Source organism: Fusarium vanettenii (assembly GCF_000151355.1).
Source record: "Fusarium vanettenii 77-13-4 chromosome 3 genomic scaffold NECHAsca_2_chr3_3_0, whole genome shotgun sequence".
In the NCBI taxonomy this organism is placed as follows: Eukaryota; Fungi; Ascomycota; class Sordariomycetes; order Hypocreales; family Nectriaceae; genus Fusarium; species Fusarium vanettenii.
In genome coordinates, this window is record NW_003315880.1 from 2208526 (window position 1) to 2227119 (window position 18594).

The 18594-nt window shown below is 52.7% G+C and overlaps 4 protein-coding genes across 4 annotated transcripts; 2 read left to right on the forward strand and 2 right to left on the reverse strand.

The window, feature by feature from the left end:
- Positions 1-159: 159 nt before the first annotated feature.
- On the forward strand, positions 160-1160 carry NECHADRAFT_36482 (uncharacterized protein; the record flags this gene model as incomplete). The annotated part of the gene is made up of 2 exons (XM_003052640.1): positions 160-597; positions 654-1160. 2 exons carry the CDS (start codon positions 160-162, stop codon positions 1158-1160), a joined length of 945 nt encoding a protein of 314 aa, XP_003052686.1.
- A 143-nt stretch (positions 1161-1303) lies between these two features.
- NECHADRAFT_36501 (uncharacterized protein) lies at positions 1304-2023 on the reverse strand (the record flags this gene model as incomplete). The annotated part of the gene is made up of 3 exons (XM_003053137.1): positions 1304-1678; positions 1762-1819; positions 1893-2023. Coding segments are annotated over 3 exons (564 nt in total), but the record flags the coding sequence as incomplete, so codon positions are not given.
- A 3723-nt stretch (positions 2024-5746) lies between these two features.
- Positions 5747-7570, forward strand: NECHADRAFT_35958 (uncharacterized protein; the record flags this gene model as incomplete). Its single annotated transcript, XM_003052641.1, has 1 exon — positions 5747-7570. The coding sequence occupies one exon, from the start codon at positions 5747-5749 to the stop codon at positions 7568-7570; it is 1824 nt and encodes a 607-aa protein (XP_003052687.1).
- A 719-nt stretch (positions 7571-8289) lies between these two features.
- Positions 8290-18245, reverse strand: NECHADRAFT_92026 (uncharacterized protein; the record flags this gene model as incomplete). Its single annotated transcript, XM_003053138.1, has 19 exons — positions 8290-8551; positions 8582-8922; positions 8973-9062; positions 9113-9188; positions 9238-9339; positions 9396-9531; positions 9613-9634; positions 9678-9792; positions 10000-10047; positions 10353-12572; positions 12627-13107; positions 13156-13630; positions 13678-14943; positions 14994-15236; positions 15285-16125; positions 16608-16894; positions 16945-17363; positions 17522-17585; positions 17619-18245. 19 exons carry the CDS (start codon positions 18243-18245, stop codon positions 8290-8292), a joined length of 8115 nt encoding a protein of 2704 aa, XP_003053184.1.
- Positions 18246-18594: the final 349 nt, after the last annotated feature.

The following is an 18594-nucleotide window of genomic DNA, read 5'->3' on the forward strand; positions in this document are numbered from 1 at the left end:
AGCACTCGTTGCCGCCCTAACAAGCCATCACCACACCAGCACTCCGAACTGATATTCCATTAACAGGCCTCTGCACCCTTGCCCCTCTATTATCGTCCATCGTGACACCCCCAAATCACAGCCTTGCGTCCGCACTAACAAAAAAAACCTTTCTCCAAAATGCAGAGCCTCGACTCTTGTCCGCCTGTTTTTCTCGACAGGAAGAAAAAGATCCTCGAGCAACTCTCTGTTCCGAACACTGAGTACACGGATGCTTCACCAAAAGGCTCTGTAGATGAGGGGATCCGGGACCTCATCGACGAGATCAACCAATCGACAGGGTTTGTGACGACAAGCAGCTGCGCGGGACGAGTCAGTGTCTTTCTTGAGGGCCGAAGGGTTGCCGAGACCGATGGAGAGGATGGACAGGTAGCGGGTGTTGGTGGAAAGGGTGCAGGAGGAACATGGTTATTTGTCTCTCATGATCCGGTGCCTGACGATGGGGATGAGGACAAGGACTGGAGCAGTACACTGGGGCTTGAGGACTCAGATGCAGTTCAGCATGTGACTGGCACAGTCAAAGAAAGGAGACTGATTCATTTCAAATTCGAGGCCATGGTAAGCAGTCGCAGCATGTTAGAATATACAAGAACACATGCTGAGATATCACGTAGATCCTCCACGTCCTCACGGCATCACCAGAACATGCCCAGCTCCTCCTCAAGTGTGCCTTTCAGGCTGGGTTCCGCGAGTCTGGTGCTCTCAACATCATCCCAAGCGGCAAAGATGCTGCTACTCCCATGGTAGCCATTCGCACAATGGGTCTCGCCTTTGAGTCTCTCATCGGCCACCAGGTTGATGGTCACCATTTGCGTCTGGTATCACCCGAGTATCTCAGAACACTCATTAGCATTGCCAATGAGCGCTTCGCTGAGAATACGAAACGCATTGGAAGGTTCCAGGATGCCTTCCGGGAGGCTGTGTCTACCCCGGCCCCGCGTCGGAATCCAGAGGGAGAGGAGTGGGAGGATGCAGCGGCGAGACGAGAGAGGAAGCGTGCTGAAGGCCTCCGACGGAAGGCTGAGCTACAGAAGAAGCGTGAAGCAGACGGTTCAGTGGAAGATGATATACCTGTTGGGGTTGAGGGTCAGGAGCAGACAGGGCTGCTCATCGGGTTATGAATTGCTGTACATTTTGTATTCCTCAACGCAGCCTTTATCGCCGCCAATGTCATAATGTACACGTGCGTACCTTTCCAAGGCTCATCATCACCATATCTCTATACCGATGAATCCATTTTCCCCCTCTATCTCATCCCCACCTCTTACGACACAACCTTCTCGACCCAAGACTTCTCCAGTTTCTTGACCTCGGCCTTGAAGCTCTCCACCTCTTGCCAGCAGTCGAGCGGCCGCCGGTCGTGCTCCCGCAGGCATCGGATGACCTCGTTGCGCGCGCCCTCGACGGCCTCGGGCAGAGGCCGCACCTGCTTGCGCTCCTCGAGCTTCTTCCGCATCGCCTCGATCTCCTTGTTGACGGTTTTCTGGCTCAGGCTTCCATCCTCCTTGTACTCGGCGCTGTTTAGCTTCTCGTGTGCGATCTTGAGGGCCTCGGCCTCTTGCTGTTGAAGCTTCTTGAGCTCCTCGGCCACGCGGGCCTGGATCTGGAGCTCGTAGATCTTGGTGCGGGAGGCATCAGTCTGGTGGGGGAGACGTTTGTTAGTTTCAATCGAAGAGATTAAAATCTTGTTTCGGTCTGCGGTTCGGATGGGGGGTAATGTACCTCGTTACTGGACTGTAGCGAGTCGACGAGGTCTTGTGAGAGGCTGCTGGGCGCTGAGCTGTTTATTGGAAAGCAGTCAGTCATCGATTGAGCATGATCAGGTCGGTTCTGGGGCATTGAGGGGGACGTACGCCTTCCACACGTGTGCGGAGATAGGTTTCGACTCGCTGGAACCCATTGTGTCGAGGGCAATGGCCGTGCAACCGATGTTCAATGCCGGCTCGTGATAGCCTTCCTGGAAATTTCCGGCGTTGTTCGGGAGCGTCACGGAGCAGCGATCAGTGAGTGCCTCAGGTTTCAATGTTCCTGGCCGTCTGGCCGAGTGGCGCAGGTTGTGGCGTTTTGGTGTGGCGCCTCACCGCACACCGAAACTTCACCGAAGTAGATGTTACAGTTGAATGACCAGCCTGATATGCCGTTTCGGTCATTGAATGTCGGCTTTAGCCATTGCAAAGCAATATAATGGTATCTCCGGAGTTTTTTTTGTTGCAGTAACTGACATCACGTTTTGCCCATGTAGCCTTTTGTGACACTACCTAATGTATGCAGTTACTTAGTTAATTGTTTGACTCTTGTGTCAATATCCAGTGTAAGGCAAAGAAGCGGCCAATTCACAAATACCCGGGACATGTCATGGTAATTAAAATTGCATGCTGTCTATTTCTTAACCGCCATTCTCTTATTGTGCGCCAGGCATGCATGGCAGAATTATCATTGTCGGCGCTTGATGTTATCTCATTCAAGCCCACGTCATTGAAGTTTCTCGAGATAAAGTAAACCGCCTACCGGGTAACGGCACCAACAAAGCCTCCAATAGGTACCCAGTTGCCAACACCCATTCATACAGAGATAGAAGCAAGTGATATCATTGATGGATCAACACGTTCATCCCGCATATGTAGAACATTCAGCCCGATTTCCACGACTGGCTGCATAGGCGCCGGCGGCTACCCTGGACAATCAGCTTGGGTCTGTGTGGCTCATGGTCATCAACCCAATACTGGGATCATTCGAGATTCAGTCCGTGCTGTTGACCAACACAGATGACAACATGCCACAATCGGCATTCCATTCCCTGGCGCGGTAAAAAGATGCCGGCAGGCTCCGACGTACATCAATTCTGGGGTAGAAATGGGCCGAGGTGAGTCGAAACCGAAGCATCAAGACCAATGCTCCCCAACGTCCAAAGACGGGACGGAACAAGGACGGCTTCGTCATGTCTCATGGTTCACCGCGTGGCTGGACGGGATTGCATGCAAGCATCAGGTTCAGGACCCGGATGACGGGCCGCCGTCATCCTTTCTTCTTTTCTTCTTTCCCTTTTCTGACATGGGACGGAACCAAGAGATCCCAGGGCTGCGGAAGCGAGGGCATCTGGCACTTGTTCATCTAACCTGCGACGTGCTAGAGGCTTGTCCCTGCTTGTGAATCCCGCTTTGGCAGTGAAGGATGCAGAGGCTCGCAGGCCGTCAGCCCACCTGAGGCGGCGAGCATATTTCCGACTTAGATAACTGTCGTCGAATCTAGATTCCATCAACCACAAGACGAGGATTTCAATTGTCAGCGGGTCGGCCTCCCACGCTTGGCGGTGATGACTTTTGCAGGGCGGGCTATCTAGGCCCTGGCCTGAGTCGGAGTCGACAATCTTGACAAGGGGCACGGATCGGAAGCTGACGGAGGGGTTCTGTTCTGTCGAAAAAATGGCAGGTGGATTGCGAGCGGCGGTGCTTGAGTTGATTCCCATGATTCATGGCATGAATGACGGATCTGGCCCTCCAAGTTTGCCGTGTTCGCCGTAGAATGTTTCAGTCAGGCCATAAAGTGTCCGCATGCGACGGCGTTGCGTCAGGAAACAAAGCCATTGAGAGCCGGAGCCGAGAAGGGACTGACCAAACATCAAACAGAACATACAAGAAACAGAAACAAGAGAGGGGGCGACGATAGCGTCACGAGCATTCTCGACTGGATGCCTCCGCGAGGTTGAACGTCCTGTCTCACTCGCGGCCGGCGTGCGGAGCATTGAGTGGCCAGCAGGCGCCGACACGAACAGGGACCGGCGTCGTCTTGGCGCTCCCAGAGCCAACCAGTGACAGCGACGGACCCCTGAAGAGCGCGGTACCAAAGGGGAGAGCACCCCTGAGCCAGGCCCGTTTCAGAGGCTTGGGGGGTTGCACCGCCGGCAGCCACTGGATTGATTGGCGATCCCGCCTTCGCTCGCGGCCGAGAACCGGGGATATTCTTGGCAGATCTGACGTGCCATAGGCCAGACCGCTGCGTGGCCAGCCCAGCCGTTGCTGTGAGCGCCCCAGCCGTAGCGTGCGCAGGACGATGGCTTTGCTAAGGTTATCTGAGATTTATTGGAGGCGCTGTCAAAGGAGGACGCCAGCGCTTAAACGGTTGCTGGTTCGTTGCGCCTTGAGTCCTTCCAGCTCTCGTGTAAGACGCCCACGAGCACCACTACGAGAGAGAAAAACGTGGTCAGGCAAGAAATATTGGATATCTTAGACCGTTGGTTCCATTCCCCAAGAGAGCCTTGGCCAGGTAGGCTAGAACACACAATCACACCCTCCAAGAAGACGGATGAACCAACCAGTCACGAGCTTGACTCGCATCTTGAAGAACCTGCAAGGGGTGGGAGATAGACACCCCCTGGGGAGGCGACAGGGCCCCAGGGGAACGGACGTGAGCATCTCCCCGCTGGGGCCAGGCTAGCAGGCGACCGCAGTAAATCCTTCATCCAGCGCTAGCGGTCCGTTTCTTCTGGCTTTGGGCTGGGGCCCGTTTACATATTATCGCTGTGGCCGCCGCCCTCGACACAACAAGGTGCAAGTTGGGAGGCGTCATACCTTCATTCCTCTCTTCGTGTGCTTTTGCGCTGTTCACGGTGGTTTTATTCTCTCCCCCCCTTCATTTCATCGGTCCATTGTCCTCTTATAGACAATCCATTCTCGTGTGAGGCTGGTTCCATTTCTGTCTGCTTCCGGCTTTCCATCGACGACGACGACGACAACTGCTCACCAGCTGCCCGCCACAGCCGCTTTGTTTCTCGGTGCCCGGTTTCTGGGTCTTGGACGGAACATTTTTTTCATCCTCTGAAATCATTCAAAACATAGGTCTCTGCCGTCCTTGTTTTTGCCGATCTCATCCTTTCTCGTCTGCGTTGTGCTGCGACAAGCGCCTCTCAATTCCTCCCTCGCACAGCATAGCACCGCACGCGCCAAACGTCGATCGTCTGCCGCCTGCCCTGCCCTTTTCAACTTTGCATTCGCTTTTTCTTCACGACATTCGGTCAATCGCTTCTCTCTCTCTCTCCCCCTCTTTTGCAGATCCGCCAAGTTGGGAGATCGCCAGCGAGTCCTGGCTTCATCCCCACCTGCATCTGAGCACGAGCACCTCGTGGACGAGGTGAACGGGGCGTCATTGAGCACCACTCGTGATTCGATTCCAACTCACCCTTTGTTCTGCCCGGATTGCAGACAACTTGTTCATTCATTGTTCTCTTGGACCTTCCCATTCTTCTCCGTCATCGCCTTTGTGCGCCGTGTCACCCATTGTTGTGTTGAACACAGCCTTGATTCACCCAAACTACCACGACTACACCGCTGACCTGAGCACCGCGCTCATCATCAACAAGCAAACCCTGATTTTTTTTCATTACTTTTTAACGACCACGACAAACGAACTGACTACTCACGATCATGTTCTGACAAATTCTGAACATACAAATCACTCAAGGAGGAAAAAGCGCAACATCTACTCTCTTTCAATCACCGTCGTCTCTTTTCTTCTTGTTCTGGGACAAATCCTCTTCCCACCGCGAACAGCGTCCATTCACTCTCTCATCTCTTCGACATTTCCCGATAAAACAAGACAGATACCACTCATTTTTTCGCTCTTTGCTCCTAAAGGAGCTTCTACTACTACTACCTACCAACCAAACAAGATGGATTTCTACCGGCGCCGGATCGCTAGTGCCAACTCCTTCATGGCTACCTCGACCTTGCATAGCCGTGCCGAGGCGGCCCACGCCGACCCCGAGCAGGCTTCTTATACACCCAACTACCACTCGAGTCTCGATGGCGTCAATCAACCTATGAATCTGCTCTTCAAGGATGTGCTCTGGTGGACACTGGGCATCATGGCCCTCATCGTTCTCGGCATCCGCATCTTTGAGATCCTCTGGGCAAAGCTCCGCCAGGTGTCGACGCTCAACGTGGCCGGCAACAAGCAGGGCTACTGGAGAACATCGCAGTGGAGCTGGATGCCCGATATCAAGAAGCACATCATCTATGCGCCGTTGTGGAAGAAGCGTCACAATAGAGAAATGAGGCTCTCTTCCGCCATCAGCATGGGTACACTCCCCTCACGACTTCACTTTGTCATCCTCTTCATCTACCTCGGTAGCAATACTGCCTACATGTTTGTCCTCGACTGGGCCAACCAGAACAAGATGGCTCTCTGCGCTGAACTTCGAGGCCGCTCTGGCACTCTGTCTCTGGTCAACATGGTGCCCCTTATCATCTTTGCCGGACGAAACAATCCCCTCATCGCCATTCTCAAGATCAGCTTTGATACTTACAACCTGCTTCATCGATGGATGGGTCGCATTGTCGTCCTCGAGGCCATCATCCACACCATCGCCTGGGCTATTGTTGCTGTTGACGATATTGGCTGGGAGGGCGTTTGGCATTCCATCGCCACCAACCTCTTTGTGGGATCAGGAGCAGTCGGAACGGTGGCTATGACCCTCCTAATGATTCTCTCGCTCTCACCTCTGCGACACGCCTTCTACGAGACCTTTCTCAACGTCCACATCGTCTTGGCTTTTGTGGCCTTTATCGCCACTTGGGCTCACTGCGCCTCGTCTGAACTCCCTGGCGGCCTTCCCCAGCTCCCCTGGATCATGGCCATCATGGCCCTTTGGTTCGCTGACCGCCTCGCTCGCATGATCCGGATCGTCTACGTCAATTGGTCCGCCAAGGGATGGACTGACGCTTTCTGCGAAGACATGCCTGGCAACGTCACCCGAGTAACGCTTCACCTGCCCAGATACGTCGACGTGCAGCCTGGAACTCACGCCTACCTGCGATTCTGGGGCCTCTGTGCCTGGGAAAGCCACCCCTTTTCCATCGCCTGGGTTGAGCACGTCAAGGACTCTACCCTACCCGTCCTCGAAAAGGAACCCCTCAACGCCATCGACAAGGCCAACACGACTACAAAGGTCTCGTTCCTCATTGGAGCCCAGACCGGCTTCACCAAGAAGCTCAACGATCGCGTCTCCTTGTCCCGCCGACCTCTCCGCATCAAGGCTGCCATGGAAGGCCCCTACGCCGGCCACAACAGCCTCGACTCGTACGGTCACGTCGTTCTCTTTGCCGGCTCGACTGGCATCACGCACCAGATCTCGTACATGCGCCACCTCCTCCAAGGATACAACGACGGCACGACAGCGACTCGACGCATCACCCTCGTCTGGATCATCCGCGAGTACGAGTCCCTCGAGTGGGTTCGCCCCTACATGGACACGATCCTTCGCATGCCCAACCGCAAAGACGTCCTCCGCGTCCAGGTCTTTGTGACTCGGCCCCAGAACCCAAGCGACATCGTCAGTGCTAGCGCCACAGTGCGCATGTTCCCAGGACGGCCCAACGTTCCCCTCCTCCTCCAGAAGGAGGTTCAGGAGCAAATGGGAGCCATGTGCGTCACCGTGTGCGGTCCAGGTGCCCTCGCCGACGACGTCCGGGAGGCATCACGCGTAGTCCAGGGCTCGAGCGTCGTTGACTTTGTCGAGGAGAGCTTTACGTGGTAATGAGCGAGCAAGGGGCCGTGAAAAGGAGAGGGGTTTCTTTCGAACTGTACATATTCAAGGCAAAGGACAATTAACTATCTCGGGAGGGTGACGTGTGGTTGTATATGAGGAGCGAGCGAACCAACGCACTATTCTAGCATTTCCATAGGCTCAATGATAACATATAGATCTACTTCATTCATGTGAGACTAGTGCCTTTACGCCATGTTCTTGGAGGCCATTTCACCCTTGGTCTGTACGAATCATAACTTTAGGTGTAATTGTGGTAGGTATCAAGGCAACTAGGAAGACAACACCAACATGTTGAAGGCGATGGATGGTAAAAACAAGAACATGTAGCGGAGCATCTCACTTCTGTCCGTTGCGTTCATATCATGCCACGGATGCCGTACTTACTAGTTGCCTAGGTAGGTATGAAAACACCATCTGGTCAACAATCATATCCCTAACGTCATTAGTTGCTGGTACAACATCACCTGCTCAGCCAATTCCACCATGTCCTGAATTATTACACTACAGTCGTGCCTTATTTTGTACATTGACCCTCCATTTATCAACCAAACAGCCCTCATCAGTCCACCAGATATCATGGCAAAACGCTCCCAAAACATGAAATGCACACTGATCATGCCTCAACACCTCGCCTCACCAAGGAAACATCATTATCCCTTGGCAGTCAACATTCCCCCAGACACCTTGACATCTCAACCAAGGCACGTTCAAACCTTGCGAGGGCGTCCACGACGGCCCTTGGCCTTGGGAGCAGGCTTCTCGTCCTCCTCCTGTTCTTCAGCAGCGTCTTCGTCCTCCTCGACAACAGGGGCCTTCTTGGCTGCAGCCCTGCGTGGTCTTCTGACTGCGGCAGGCTTCTCTTCAGCTTCATCCTTCGGCTTTCGAGCAGCAGCCTTGCGCGCCTTAGCGGGAGCAGGGGCGGGGGCCTCCTCCTCCTCCTCAGTGTTCTTGGCAGCGGTCTTTCGCCCTCTCTTGGCAGGGGCAGGAGCAGGAGCAGACTCCTCTTCCTCAGTCTCGTCCTTGACTTTCTGGGCCGAAGCTCGGCGCCCCTTCTTAGCGGGAGCAGGAGAAGCGGCAGGCTCCTCTTCATCAGCCTCATCCTTGACCTTCTGGGCTGAAGTCCGGCGTCCCTTCTTAGCGGGAGCGGGAGCGGGCGCAGGAGCCTCGTCCTCGGTCTCATCCTTGACCTTGGCCTTAGCAGCGGTCTTCTTGCCACGGGCGGGCTTAGCAGGAGCGGGCTCCTCCTCCTCCTCTTCATCCTCCTCCTTCTTAGCCTTGACGGCCTTGGCCTTGCGTGCCTTCTTAGGCTTGGGCTGGTCCTCCTCATCGCCGTCAGCAGCCTAGATATTAGGTTAGCAACGTTTGTGGTACATGCTGGCTAAGAACTTACAGCGGCAGCAGCAGCATCCTTCTCCCTCTTTCTCTTTTGAGCAGCCGTCAGATGGATGCCCTTCTCCCCAAGCTTGTTCTTCTCGGGATCCTACATGATGGTTAGTTGAGTCGACCAGCAAGGTACTCCGAAAGACTTACTCCATTGAAGTCTTCAGGATCGATGAAGCCCTGGGTGACACAGCGTCGAACCTTTTCCTGCAGATCAGGATGGTCCCTGAGAGCGTGAGTACGGAGACAAAGCGCGGAGCAGGATCAAGACTTACCCAAGCTCATCGAAGCCATCGATAGCATCGCAGTCAAAGCTACCATCCCCCTGCTCGCAGAGATCTCGGACGTTCTGCAGCTGTTGGCCAGAGACACATCCCCTATGATACACGTCAGCAAAGCTGCTGGGTTTGCGACTGAAACCAATGCATCTTACCAATGCTTCCACGCCCAGCTTCCATGATCTTCAATGGTGACCCAGCTGCCGAAGCGGAGGGTACCCTTAGTGATCTTCTCCTTGGTCTTCTTGCACTCGCTGTCCTTGCAACCAGCGCGGTTGTTGGGGGACACCTCTGCGACGCCGTTAGAAATCATGGTTCGTCATAGAGTGTGGGGGGAGAAGCTGCCGCAAGAAGCGCGACAACGGCGCCCACGGGAAACATGAAAAATTCGAGACTCACCAATACGGTATTCGCCCATCTTTGCGGTGGTAGGAAACGTGCTGTGATGCGACGAAAATGGCACGAAAGAGAGGGAAAAATATGAGTCGAGAGAGACAAAGGGTGCAGACAGAGAGAGAGGGGGCGAGCTTCGGTTGGGTTTGCGCGCGCGATCTGGAGAGAAAATGGCCAGAGTAAAAATCAAGAGGCGCAACAGTGAGGAAATCAAATACAGGCCTCAGAGCTGGCGAGAAAGGAGAGGGAATTTATAGATATCCCTTCGCCTGTGAAGTGAAAAAAACAGGCAGAGAGAGAGAGAGAAAGAGAGGGGAGATGATGTGAGAGATTGAAAGGAAGGGTGAAGTGGGAGGCGCTGCCAACGCATGGAGCTTGGGGAAGGAGCTGGAGCTTGAGCTGGGCTGGGCTGGGCTGAGGGAAGGTGCGCGCGACGCGTCGTTCGTTTTTCTTCCAGGCAGGAGCTACCCAAGTCACAGGTCCCCTCCCCTCACCACCACCACAATGCGCCCCCGATAACCAACCAACAGGCAATAAATTAAAATGCAGATAAAGAAAGCTAGGCACCTTGGAAGGCTGCATTGATCTGCAGTTTTCATTTTTTCTCAATATTCACACTTTTCCCTCTTTCTGTATGTATGCTTTGAATTGTCCATCTTAAAACCCATTGTCTATCTACCCCCAGCTGAAACGTTGCACCATCTCAAAGAAATGGGCACCACCCAATATACATGGCTGCTAGGTTCCTAGGGTCAACAGCTTGTTTGATCAGCTCCTCCACCTGGCCCTCAACTCCTAATGGGATGCTCTCGTGCGGGAGCAATCCCTTGACTTTGCGCTTGATGCTGTCTACCACACTCTGCGGTTGCAGCTTAACGCCTACGTCTCCCCTTCGATGCGTCCGCTTCTCCTTCTGTAGATCCAATGTTGGGTCATAGATGAATGCCTCGAGAATTGTCATGAGCGTCTCTTCCTGTTGTCGGAGGATACTCAGAGTCAGCTCACACGACTTGCGGAAAGGTCCTTCATAGCCGTAGATACCCATTGCAGCCACCATGTTGTGAGTGAGCCTAAACGGTACACGCTCGGGCTTGGCAAACGTGAGACCTTTGTCAAACAGGCAGTTGAAGTCGACATGAAATACTCCTCCATTGCCCTCTTCAAGGTTGACGTTCTCACCATGCCTGTCACCAAGTCCGAGAATCGTGCCCACCATGGACATGACGGCGCATGAGCGCGTGTATCGCAGTCGGGCACTGAACCAAGCCGATGGGTTGGGGAATTGTTGCGTGAACCACAGCTGAAGTACTGGTGGGAACCGACCGAGAACTTCATCTGTAAACACTCTTGTCTTGCCATCTGAAAGACAGGCTTCGTCCATTAGCTGCTTGAGAACAGTGTAATCAGGATAGATCTTGCGTGAAGCATAGAGCCCAATGAGGATATCTCGCATGGTTTTGATGCCCGGCACCCACTCGATGATACCGCACTCTTCGTTGAGAGGTGTAACTGCGTACGTTCGGATGTAGAGCTGCCTTCGACTAGACTCGGCGTCTCGCTTCAACGATCGATTGATCAACCCGTTGAACTCCATCAGACGTTGATCAGTTCGCAGGTCATCCTTTGGTTTGATGAGAAGCATGTAGAGTTTTCCATCGCTGCCTCGTGCCGTGAGTCGTCTTGGTTTGGCGAGCGAACTAAGCACCAAAACATCATCCAAGAAGGACCCAATCGTCACCACATCTCTCGAAAACGCTTTGTGTTTCTTGACGTATTCGGATACAGCTGGTAGTGTCGCTGTCAGAGAGCCTTCGACAGGCACCACCAACGGGCATGGTGTGCATTTGTGGTTGAATCGAAGGTCTCGAGTAAGACTGGCGTGGACCGTCTTGTTGCCATGAAAGTCTCCGTTCTGACACGCCAGAAGTAGCTGTTCAGCCAGCTTCTCTCCCATCCTCAGTAGATACTTCAGGTCATAGGTTGAGCCTTCCACCTTCTTAGATACGCTCCTCAATGCCTGGAGGATCTGAGTGCCTCGCGCTTTTCGTTCCGATACTTGTCTGGTTGTCATGATGCCGATCAGACTCCAGAGAGCCTGTCGAGGGTGAGCTTCGACAACCTTGACGATGATATGCGTGAGTCGATCGAAGACGTTTGGGTTCTGGTGCGCAATGCGGGCGACGATCTGCGGCAATGCTGTGTAAAAGACGTACGCTGGTAATCGGTGAATATACTTGTCGAGGAAAGAGTGCAAAAGATTCAGTTGTTCCACACGTCTCCGATGAAGCTCACGAGACAGTGAGACTTTGCCTTCTGGTGCCTTATCCACCTGTGCTCCCAGGTCAAGCCAAAGGGTCAAGATCCTCGGTAGAGTCTGGTAGAGATACTTCGTTCCAGAGTTCAGCGAGCGCACGTAGTTTTCAATGACAAGCCTAGCAACCTCGCCCGTAATGTAGTTGTCGCTCTGGTCATCAACCTTGAGCGGCTTCTCGGCCTCAAGAATCTTCTTGTAGTGTCGGCCAAGGTAGTAGTGCCCTTTCTCCCACGTGGAGTACGTTTTGGGCGGCTGTTGATACTTCTCGCGCAAGGCTCCGGCATGCGTTTGACCAGCGCTGTCGAGCCATTTGGCAAGGAGGAGTTGAGCCCTCGCTGTCAGCAGTTTTTGTTGCGGGCTCAATTTGGTGGAACTGGTACTGGTTGAAGTTCCTGTTTGGGTCATGAACTTGTTGCTCTTGATAGCTCCCTGGAGAATCTGAATCGCCTTGCGGTGCTGATCTTCCCTCCAAAGCAGCTTGGCATTCTCAATGGCCGCACCATCGTCGCCGAGCTTGGAGGCGTGTAGAACAGCGTTGAACGACTGGTGTAACGAATTTGTCTTTCTCGCAAGCCGTGCGCTTGACAGCCACAGGCCCGAGATGTCAAGGTCAGTAAACGCTGGCCTATTCGCGGTCAGTAATGGGGACTTTCTGCATGCTTTACTCAACCTGACATACCGGCTGAGTTCCATGGCTGCTCGACGGATCCCAAGAAGGTATTGTTTATCGTTCACATAGGCACCCAGAATGTCAAGTCTTCGATCCAGAAGGGACATGGACTTCTGACGCGCCACCTCGTCTTCTGTTGGCGTAGCCATGATTATCTCCAGGTCGGTGAGGATGTGAGCCTTGAGGAGAAGATCGTGACAAGCCTGGAGCGATGCAGTAGATGAGGTGCTCATTGATGCCGAAATCTTTCTCCTCATGTCATTGACGAGGAGAGTCAACTCGGACAAGTCACTCTTGTTCCTTAATTTGGCAAAGATGGTCGCGACCGATATGTTGAAGTCCTCAACCACATCGCCATGGAATCGTTTGCTGAATTTGGCCAGACTTTGCCACCTGCCCGTCACCCATGCCGCCTCTACAGCATAGGGAATGATCTTGTTGTCTGTCGAAACATCGGTATGCATTCCCTCGACATGATTCAATAGGACCTCTGTGTATTATTAGCCAAGAACGAGACGGGGATTTCTGAATTCCTCACCGTGTTGACCAGCCTGTTTCAGACAGTGAAGCAAGTCGATCTGGAAATCGACGTTGTCGGGGCTTTCTGCTAGTTGCATTTCATACCAGTTCTGTACCGCGGTCCATCTTCCGGCCTTGCGGTGGCTCAGGATCTGCTGATTGATGTCGAGAACATGAAGATGGGCCGATATTCCGTCCAGCCCATCGGGCTCATCGATATTGGCGTAGATGTCCTGAAGCTTCTCGAGAAGGCGGTTGCGCTCATCCGGCTTTCTTTTTCTCTGTTCCATCTTTTGGGCATGTTGCTCGAGGTGAAACAGAGCCCTAGCGTAGTCGTTGCAATCGATGGCCCTTTCTGAGATCAACTCGGCGGGTATCATATCCAGAGCTTCTTGGACCTGGGTCAACTTCTCCTTGTCGGGTTCGGTGAGGCGTCCTGCGGCTCTTTTGGTCTGGATCCATCTCATTGCGCAGTCCACAACTCGGAAGACGACCTGGACTCTATTAGCAGGCGAACATTGCCAAGTGTTGCACAACTTACATGGCAAAATCGCTTCATTTCCTCCTTCTCCTGATACGAGGCGTTCTCTCCAGGTTGATGCTTCAGGATGTTGAGTAGCTCGCCGAGGACATCGTCTTTTTCTTTCTTAGAACTTCTGGATCCTAAAAGAAGATGCAGAACCAAGTGTGGGAGAAGGTATTCTGCGATAATCACGTCTCTGACGCGAATGACACGTGCAAGGGGCTCAAAGATCATATCTGCATAAGGTGTTTGTCCCTTTCGTAAAAGATCCAAAACGATGAATCTTAGCCAGGTTGCATATGGCTTCGGGGGGGTGGTCGCATGTGGTTTGGGGGGACTGAAGATCGGGTACTGAACCTCCAGAGGAGCCATTGGCGCAACCACATAGCGGGAACCCAAGAAAGGGGCCACCACTTCTCGAACGGCCTCCGGCATCGCAATATATTTCCGATAAATCTCGCTGCCACCGAGCATGCCGGTGCCTTCCATGGCGCACGCCGCCGTGATATCGCACCGGTTGAGAAGCTCTTGCATGGCAAATGACAAGAATCCTTGAAATTTGTTGTCAGTGGTAGACAAGAATGCAGGCACTAGTTCATGTTCCAGCAGAAAAAGGACAAAGTCCGTGGTTTCTTCGGAAGTCTCCAAGTTATTCAAGATAACCACGGACCGCTGTTCCCTCACTGTCTCGATCTTGCTAGGATCCAGACACCCAATCAGGCCCATCGCCTCGGTACAGAGCGTAGCGATCTCCCCTGGAAGGTTGTTGTATGTGCATACGCAGTCGAGAAGAGATCGCATTAGCGCTGCAACAACAGCGTCTGATTGTTGGCTGGCGGCGGAAGCATGCAGTGCGTTTTGGTTGTTTTGAAGGTATGATACCAGTTCTGTCAGTGCTTGGAGGACAACACCTGAGTTCTCATGCCTGATCCGCTGGGAGAAAGCCTCGAGGGTTTCCTCAATTAACGGAGTTGCTGGTCGGTGTTGTTCCAGCTTCGTCTCAACGTCCTGTAGCTCAGGAATGTGGCGAAGGGAGGGTAGCTTGAGGATATATCTCGCGATCATGCTGTCGTACCGATTAACAGTGGTCTGGAGCATCTCCTTGGCAAGCAGGGCCGTTGACTCATTCAAGGAGTCCCAATATTGGGTAACCACATAGAACGTGGTCTCTAGCAGCTGCTCGACATCCTCTTCATCAAAATAATTGAGCATTGCCGCCCAACAGGAGAAACTTGCTTCCCTCAGAGTGTCCTGAGCTAACGTAGATAGTAGACAGGCGGCAATCTAGTGCACGAGTGAGCAATAAAACCAGTATGGAAACCAGATTGTCGTACCTGGGGTCTGGCGAATCTCGCCGAGTCTTTGATCACGCAGAGCATTTGTTCCATAGCCCGAATGTATCGACGACGTTCTTGGAATGGAAGATTTGGATCATTGATGACTTCTGTAAGACGAGCCATGAGGCCAAGAAGGTGAGACTGGATGAATCGAGGAGTTTTCTCCCCTTTCTTCATCGATCTGGCGTCCTTGTTCTCTGCTAGAATCATTGAAGCGATAGTGTTCAAGGCTTTTCGGACCTGCAAGGGTATTAGAACCTGACATAGATCGGTGGGCATTTGACTTACGGGTGCCTTCTTGGACTCATCTGCCTCACCCGCCACCTTCAGCAACTCCATGACGGTGAGGACAGGTTCTGTCTGAAGAAGCTCAATGATAGGTGCAGTGTGAAAATGAGTCGATATTTCGTTTAGGCGCGACTTTGCAAAGGCAGTAATGTCGTCAGTTTCTTGGATCAACAATAGAGCAAGAGTGGCAGCTAGATTCGGGGGATCCATCACCACCATCCAATCTCTGGGGTCCTGCCGGGCCTCGGAAATCTTCTGGATCACATCCTTCTGCTTGTCAAGCACTAGCCATGGCACCGCGTGTGTCTGGATGACGAGTAGTAGCTCGTTCACCGAGACCTGCAGTAACTCAGCGATCACACGGCTCATCTGAGGACGGTGCACCATATCCTTGGTCGCCATGTATGCCAGATTTGGCCAGAAAGGCTCAAAAAGGCCGCGGGGTGTTACTCCACGTGCTTCTGACAAGTTCAAAAGCTCATTGAAGGCGAATGCTGAGACGATGTTGTTGCTGCTTCCCAAGTATTCCATGAGCTTGATGAGGACCATGTTAAGTTCGTCTTCGCATACGACTGTGCCCAACTGGCCCCATGCCATGATGAATGTCTCTGTTAGATTGGCACGGTTCTTCTCAGATAGCGACTTGAGAAAGGCAATCGAATTCTTCCTGTTGCGATGCACCAAATCCTGGCGCTTCATCGGAGACGTTCCATCCGTCGCGCTCGAACGTACACTACCGTGAGCGGCGTCGGCTTGGAGATCAGCAAGGGGCTGGTTGGCGGTGCCTTTTCCACCCGGGTGACGAGTCGGGAGTACCATGCGTGTAAAAACTGACTCAGGTCTGTCGAGAGAGAAGGTTGCCAGGACTCTCCCTGCAGCAATGCGGAGTTCTCTTAAAGAACTGTTCAGAGACTGAAGACACCACTGACCCAACGCGGATGTTTCCAAGTTAAGTAGTTCTGTATCATCGCAATGTTGGACCACTCTCCTCAGCGCCAGCATAGCAGCAACCCTTGGACGGCGAGATTCTGCGATGGAAGGCAAACGGACCAACTTTGTAAAGAGAGCTTCAACTCGAGACCTATGGAGGATGGCCTCGTGGGAAATTGTACGACCCAACCATGAATTCGTCTCGCAAACAGGACACGGGGAACCAGCAACCTTTGGTTCGACAGCATCGGACGGTTCGGGCTCACTGTCAGCAAGACAGCAAATTCGGGACAAGAGATCAAGAGCAAGGCACTGGTGCGTTTCATCCACCGTTGGGAACGCGTCCCTTTTATTCATCAGTATCGAGACATCAGTGCTTGAGGCATAACTCACAGATATTGTTGTTCGAAATTCGCCCAGTTATCATCATCTTCCATTGAAAGTCCCAAGCTCTCCCTAATCGAATTCACCAGGACAGACATGGCGCTATGATTTTGAGATGAAACCTTTCTGCGTTTGGTACGGTCTTCGGGGTCGACATCAGGTTCCTTATAGGTCATTGACAACTCTTCGATCGCCTCACGCACATAACCGTCCTGGAACTTTGAAGGATGCAGATCACTGTCAAGTAGTTCCGGCTGGGGAGTGGCGGTGACTTGTCGTAGAGTTTGTGTTGCTCTCTGTTGAGTTGTCAGCTTCCAGCAAAGCCTGCTTGATTGTGGTTTCTCACCCATATATCTGTTTCTGCTGGCATCTCCGGATACAGCAGAGAAGTTTCGTCCACAAGCTTGGATACTGCTAATCGACCAAGGGCTCTATCGCCAATGCATGCCTTTGCTATTGTAGCAAGAGCCACGCAATACGTGCGACGAGTCTCCTCGTCAGTGGAATCTAGCATGGGCGAGCAGTCAGGACTTGATGCCATCTCACCGCAAAATAGGACCAGGAGCATGACGGCCTTGTTGCGAAGTGAAACGCCGACTCCCTTCTTATTGGACAACGCTCGTACAATCTGTAAGGTGTTCTGAATGATATGAAGAGGCGAGCCCGGAAATACAGACTCATAGCGTTTCTGGAGAGACCGCATGTCCACAAGAGCGTCGAGCAACCATACCACACTCTCCGAGAACGAGGAGACCATGTCAAACGCTACATCACCAGATAGTAGGGGATATGATAAGGCATCGCCGAGGCTTAGGCACTGTTGAAGAGCCTGTGGCATTCGTTCGACGCGATAGGTGAGTTGGTTGAGACGGGATAAATCGTCGCCCAAGTGCCGGCTTACGGCAAAGTCTGGAGGAAGAGACAAATCCCTGAGGACTCCCTCTGAAGAAGGCACAATCGAGAGACTCTGTAGGTAGTCAAGAAGGCCTAGTATATGTGAGCCAAAGGCGTCTTCTACACCGTAGAACAAGACCTACGAGATAACGTGGTGCGCAGATAGAGCATAATAGCGGGAGCCAAGTCCCACAAGCTCCGTGTCTGCGCTACAGTGAGTATCAGATATTGGAGGAAACCTTCAATGCCCTCCGTAAGTTCGATGCATTGCGGATGCCCAAGAAGCCTCAACAGCTGAGGGAGCAACCAGACCCACAGAGGTTCTTGGCCACGAAACATGAACTCTTGACCATTCACTTTGTGTTTGAGCACCGATGGTGTCTCTTTGATGGTGAACTTGAGAAAGTTGATTGCCTTGATGCCCTCGGTGCGTACATGGGCCCAATCGAGGAATGGATCATCCAGCCGAATGCCATCAAGGACAACGCGAGCGTAGACGTAAAGGAGCATGTGATTGTTTTCAATACGCTCCTCGGGCGTCTTGAGAAGTGTGGGATCATCTTTGACGCGTTGGATGACAGCGAAGAAGCCCTTCAGCTCACTGTTCTCGTCCGACCTAGAGGATTTGGTCGATGCTGAAATGTTCTCCACGAGCTGGGCAGCTAGGGTTGATGGCGGAGGACCGGCAGCAAAGTCACCGCCTGAGCGTCCATGATCAAGCAGAGTCACCCTGGGATGAATATTTCCGGCCATGACGCATGAAGCATCGTGATTTCACGCTGGTTTGGAGGGATGGCTGATTTCAAGAACCAACAAGGCGGAAGACGCGACGATGGGTAGTGGGGTCTAACGCGAGTACACGTGATCACTTTACATGGTCCACTGTCTGGCACATTCCCACTTGACTCTGACTCCTGGGGGAACAGGAGATGTGAAAAGACAATTACTCTCCATTTCTGTTCCAAAACTTTTTTTTAGGTATTAAGATATTGGGAAAATATATTATTGCATGTGTAAATTCATGGGTTATTTATATCCCTATGCCCATTTTCTTCTTCATAGTTATTTTGTACCCTCATGTTAGTCCTTTGGTGGGTCATGT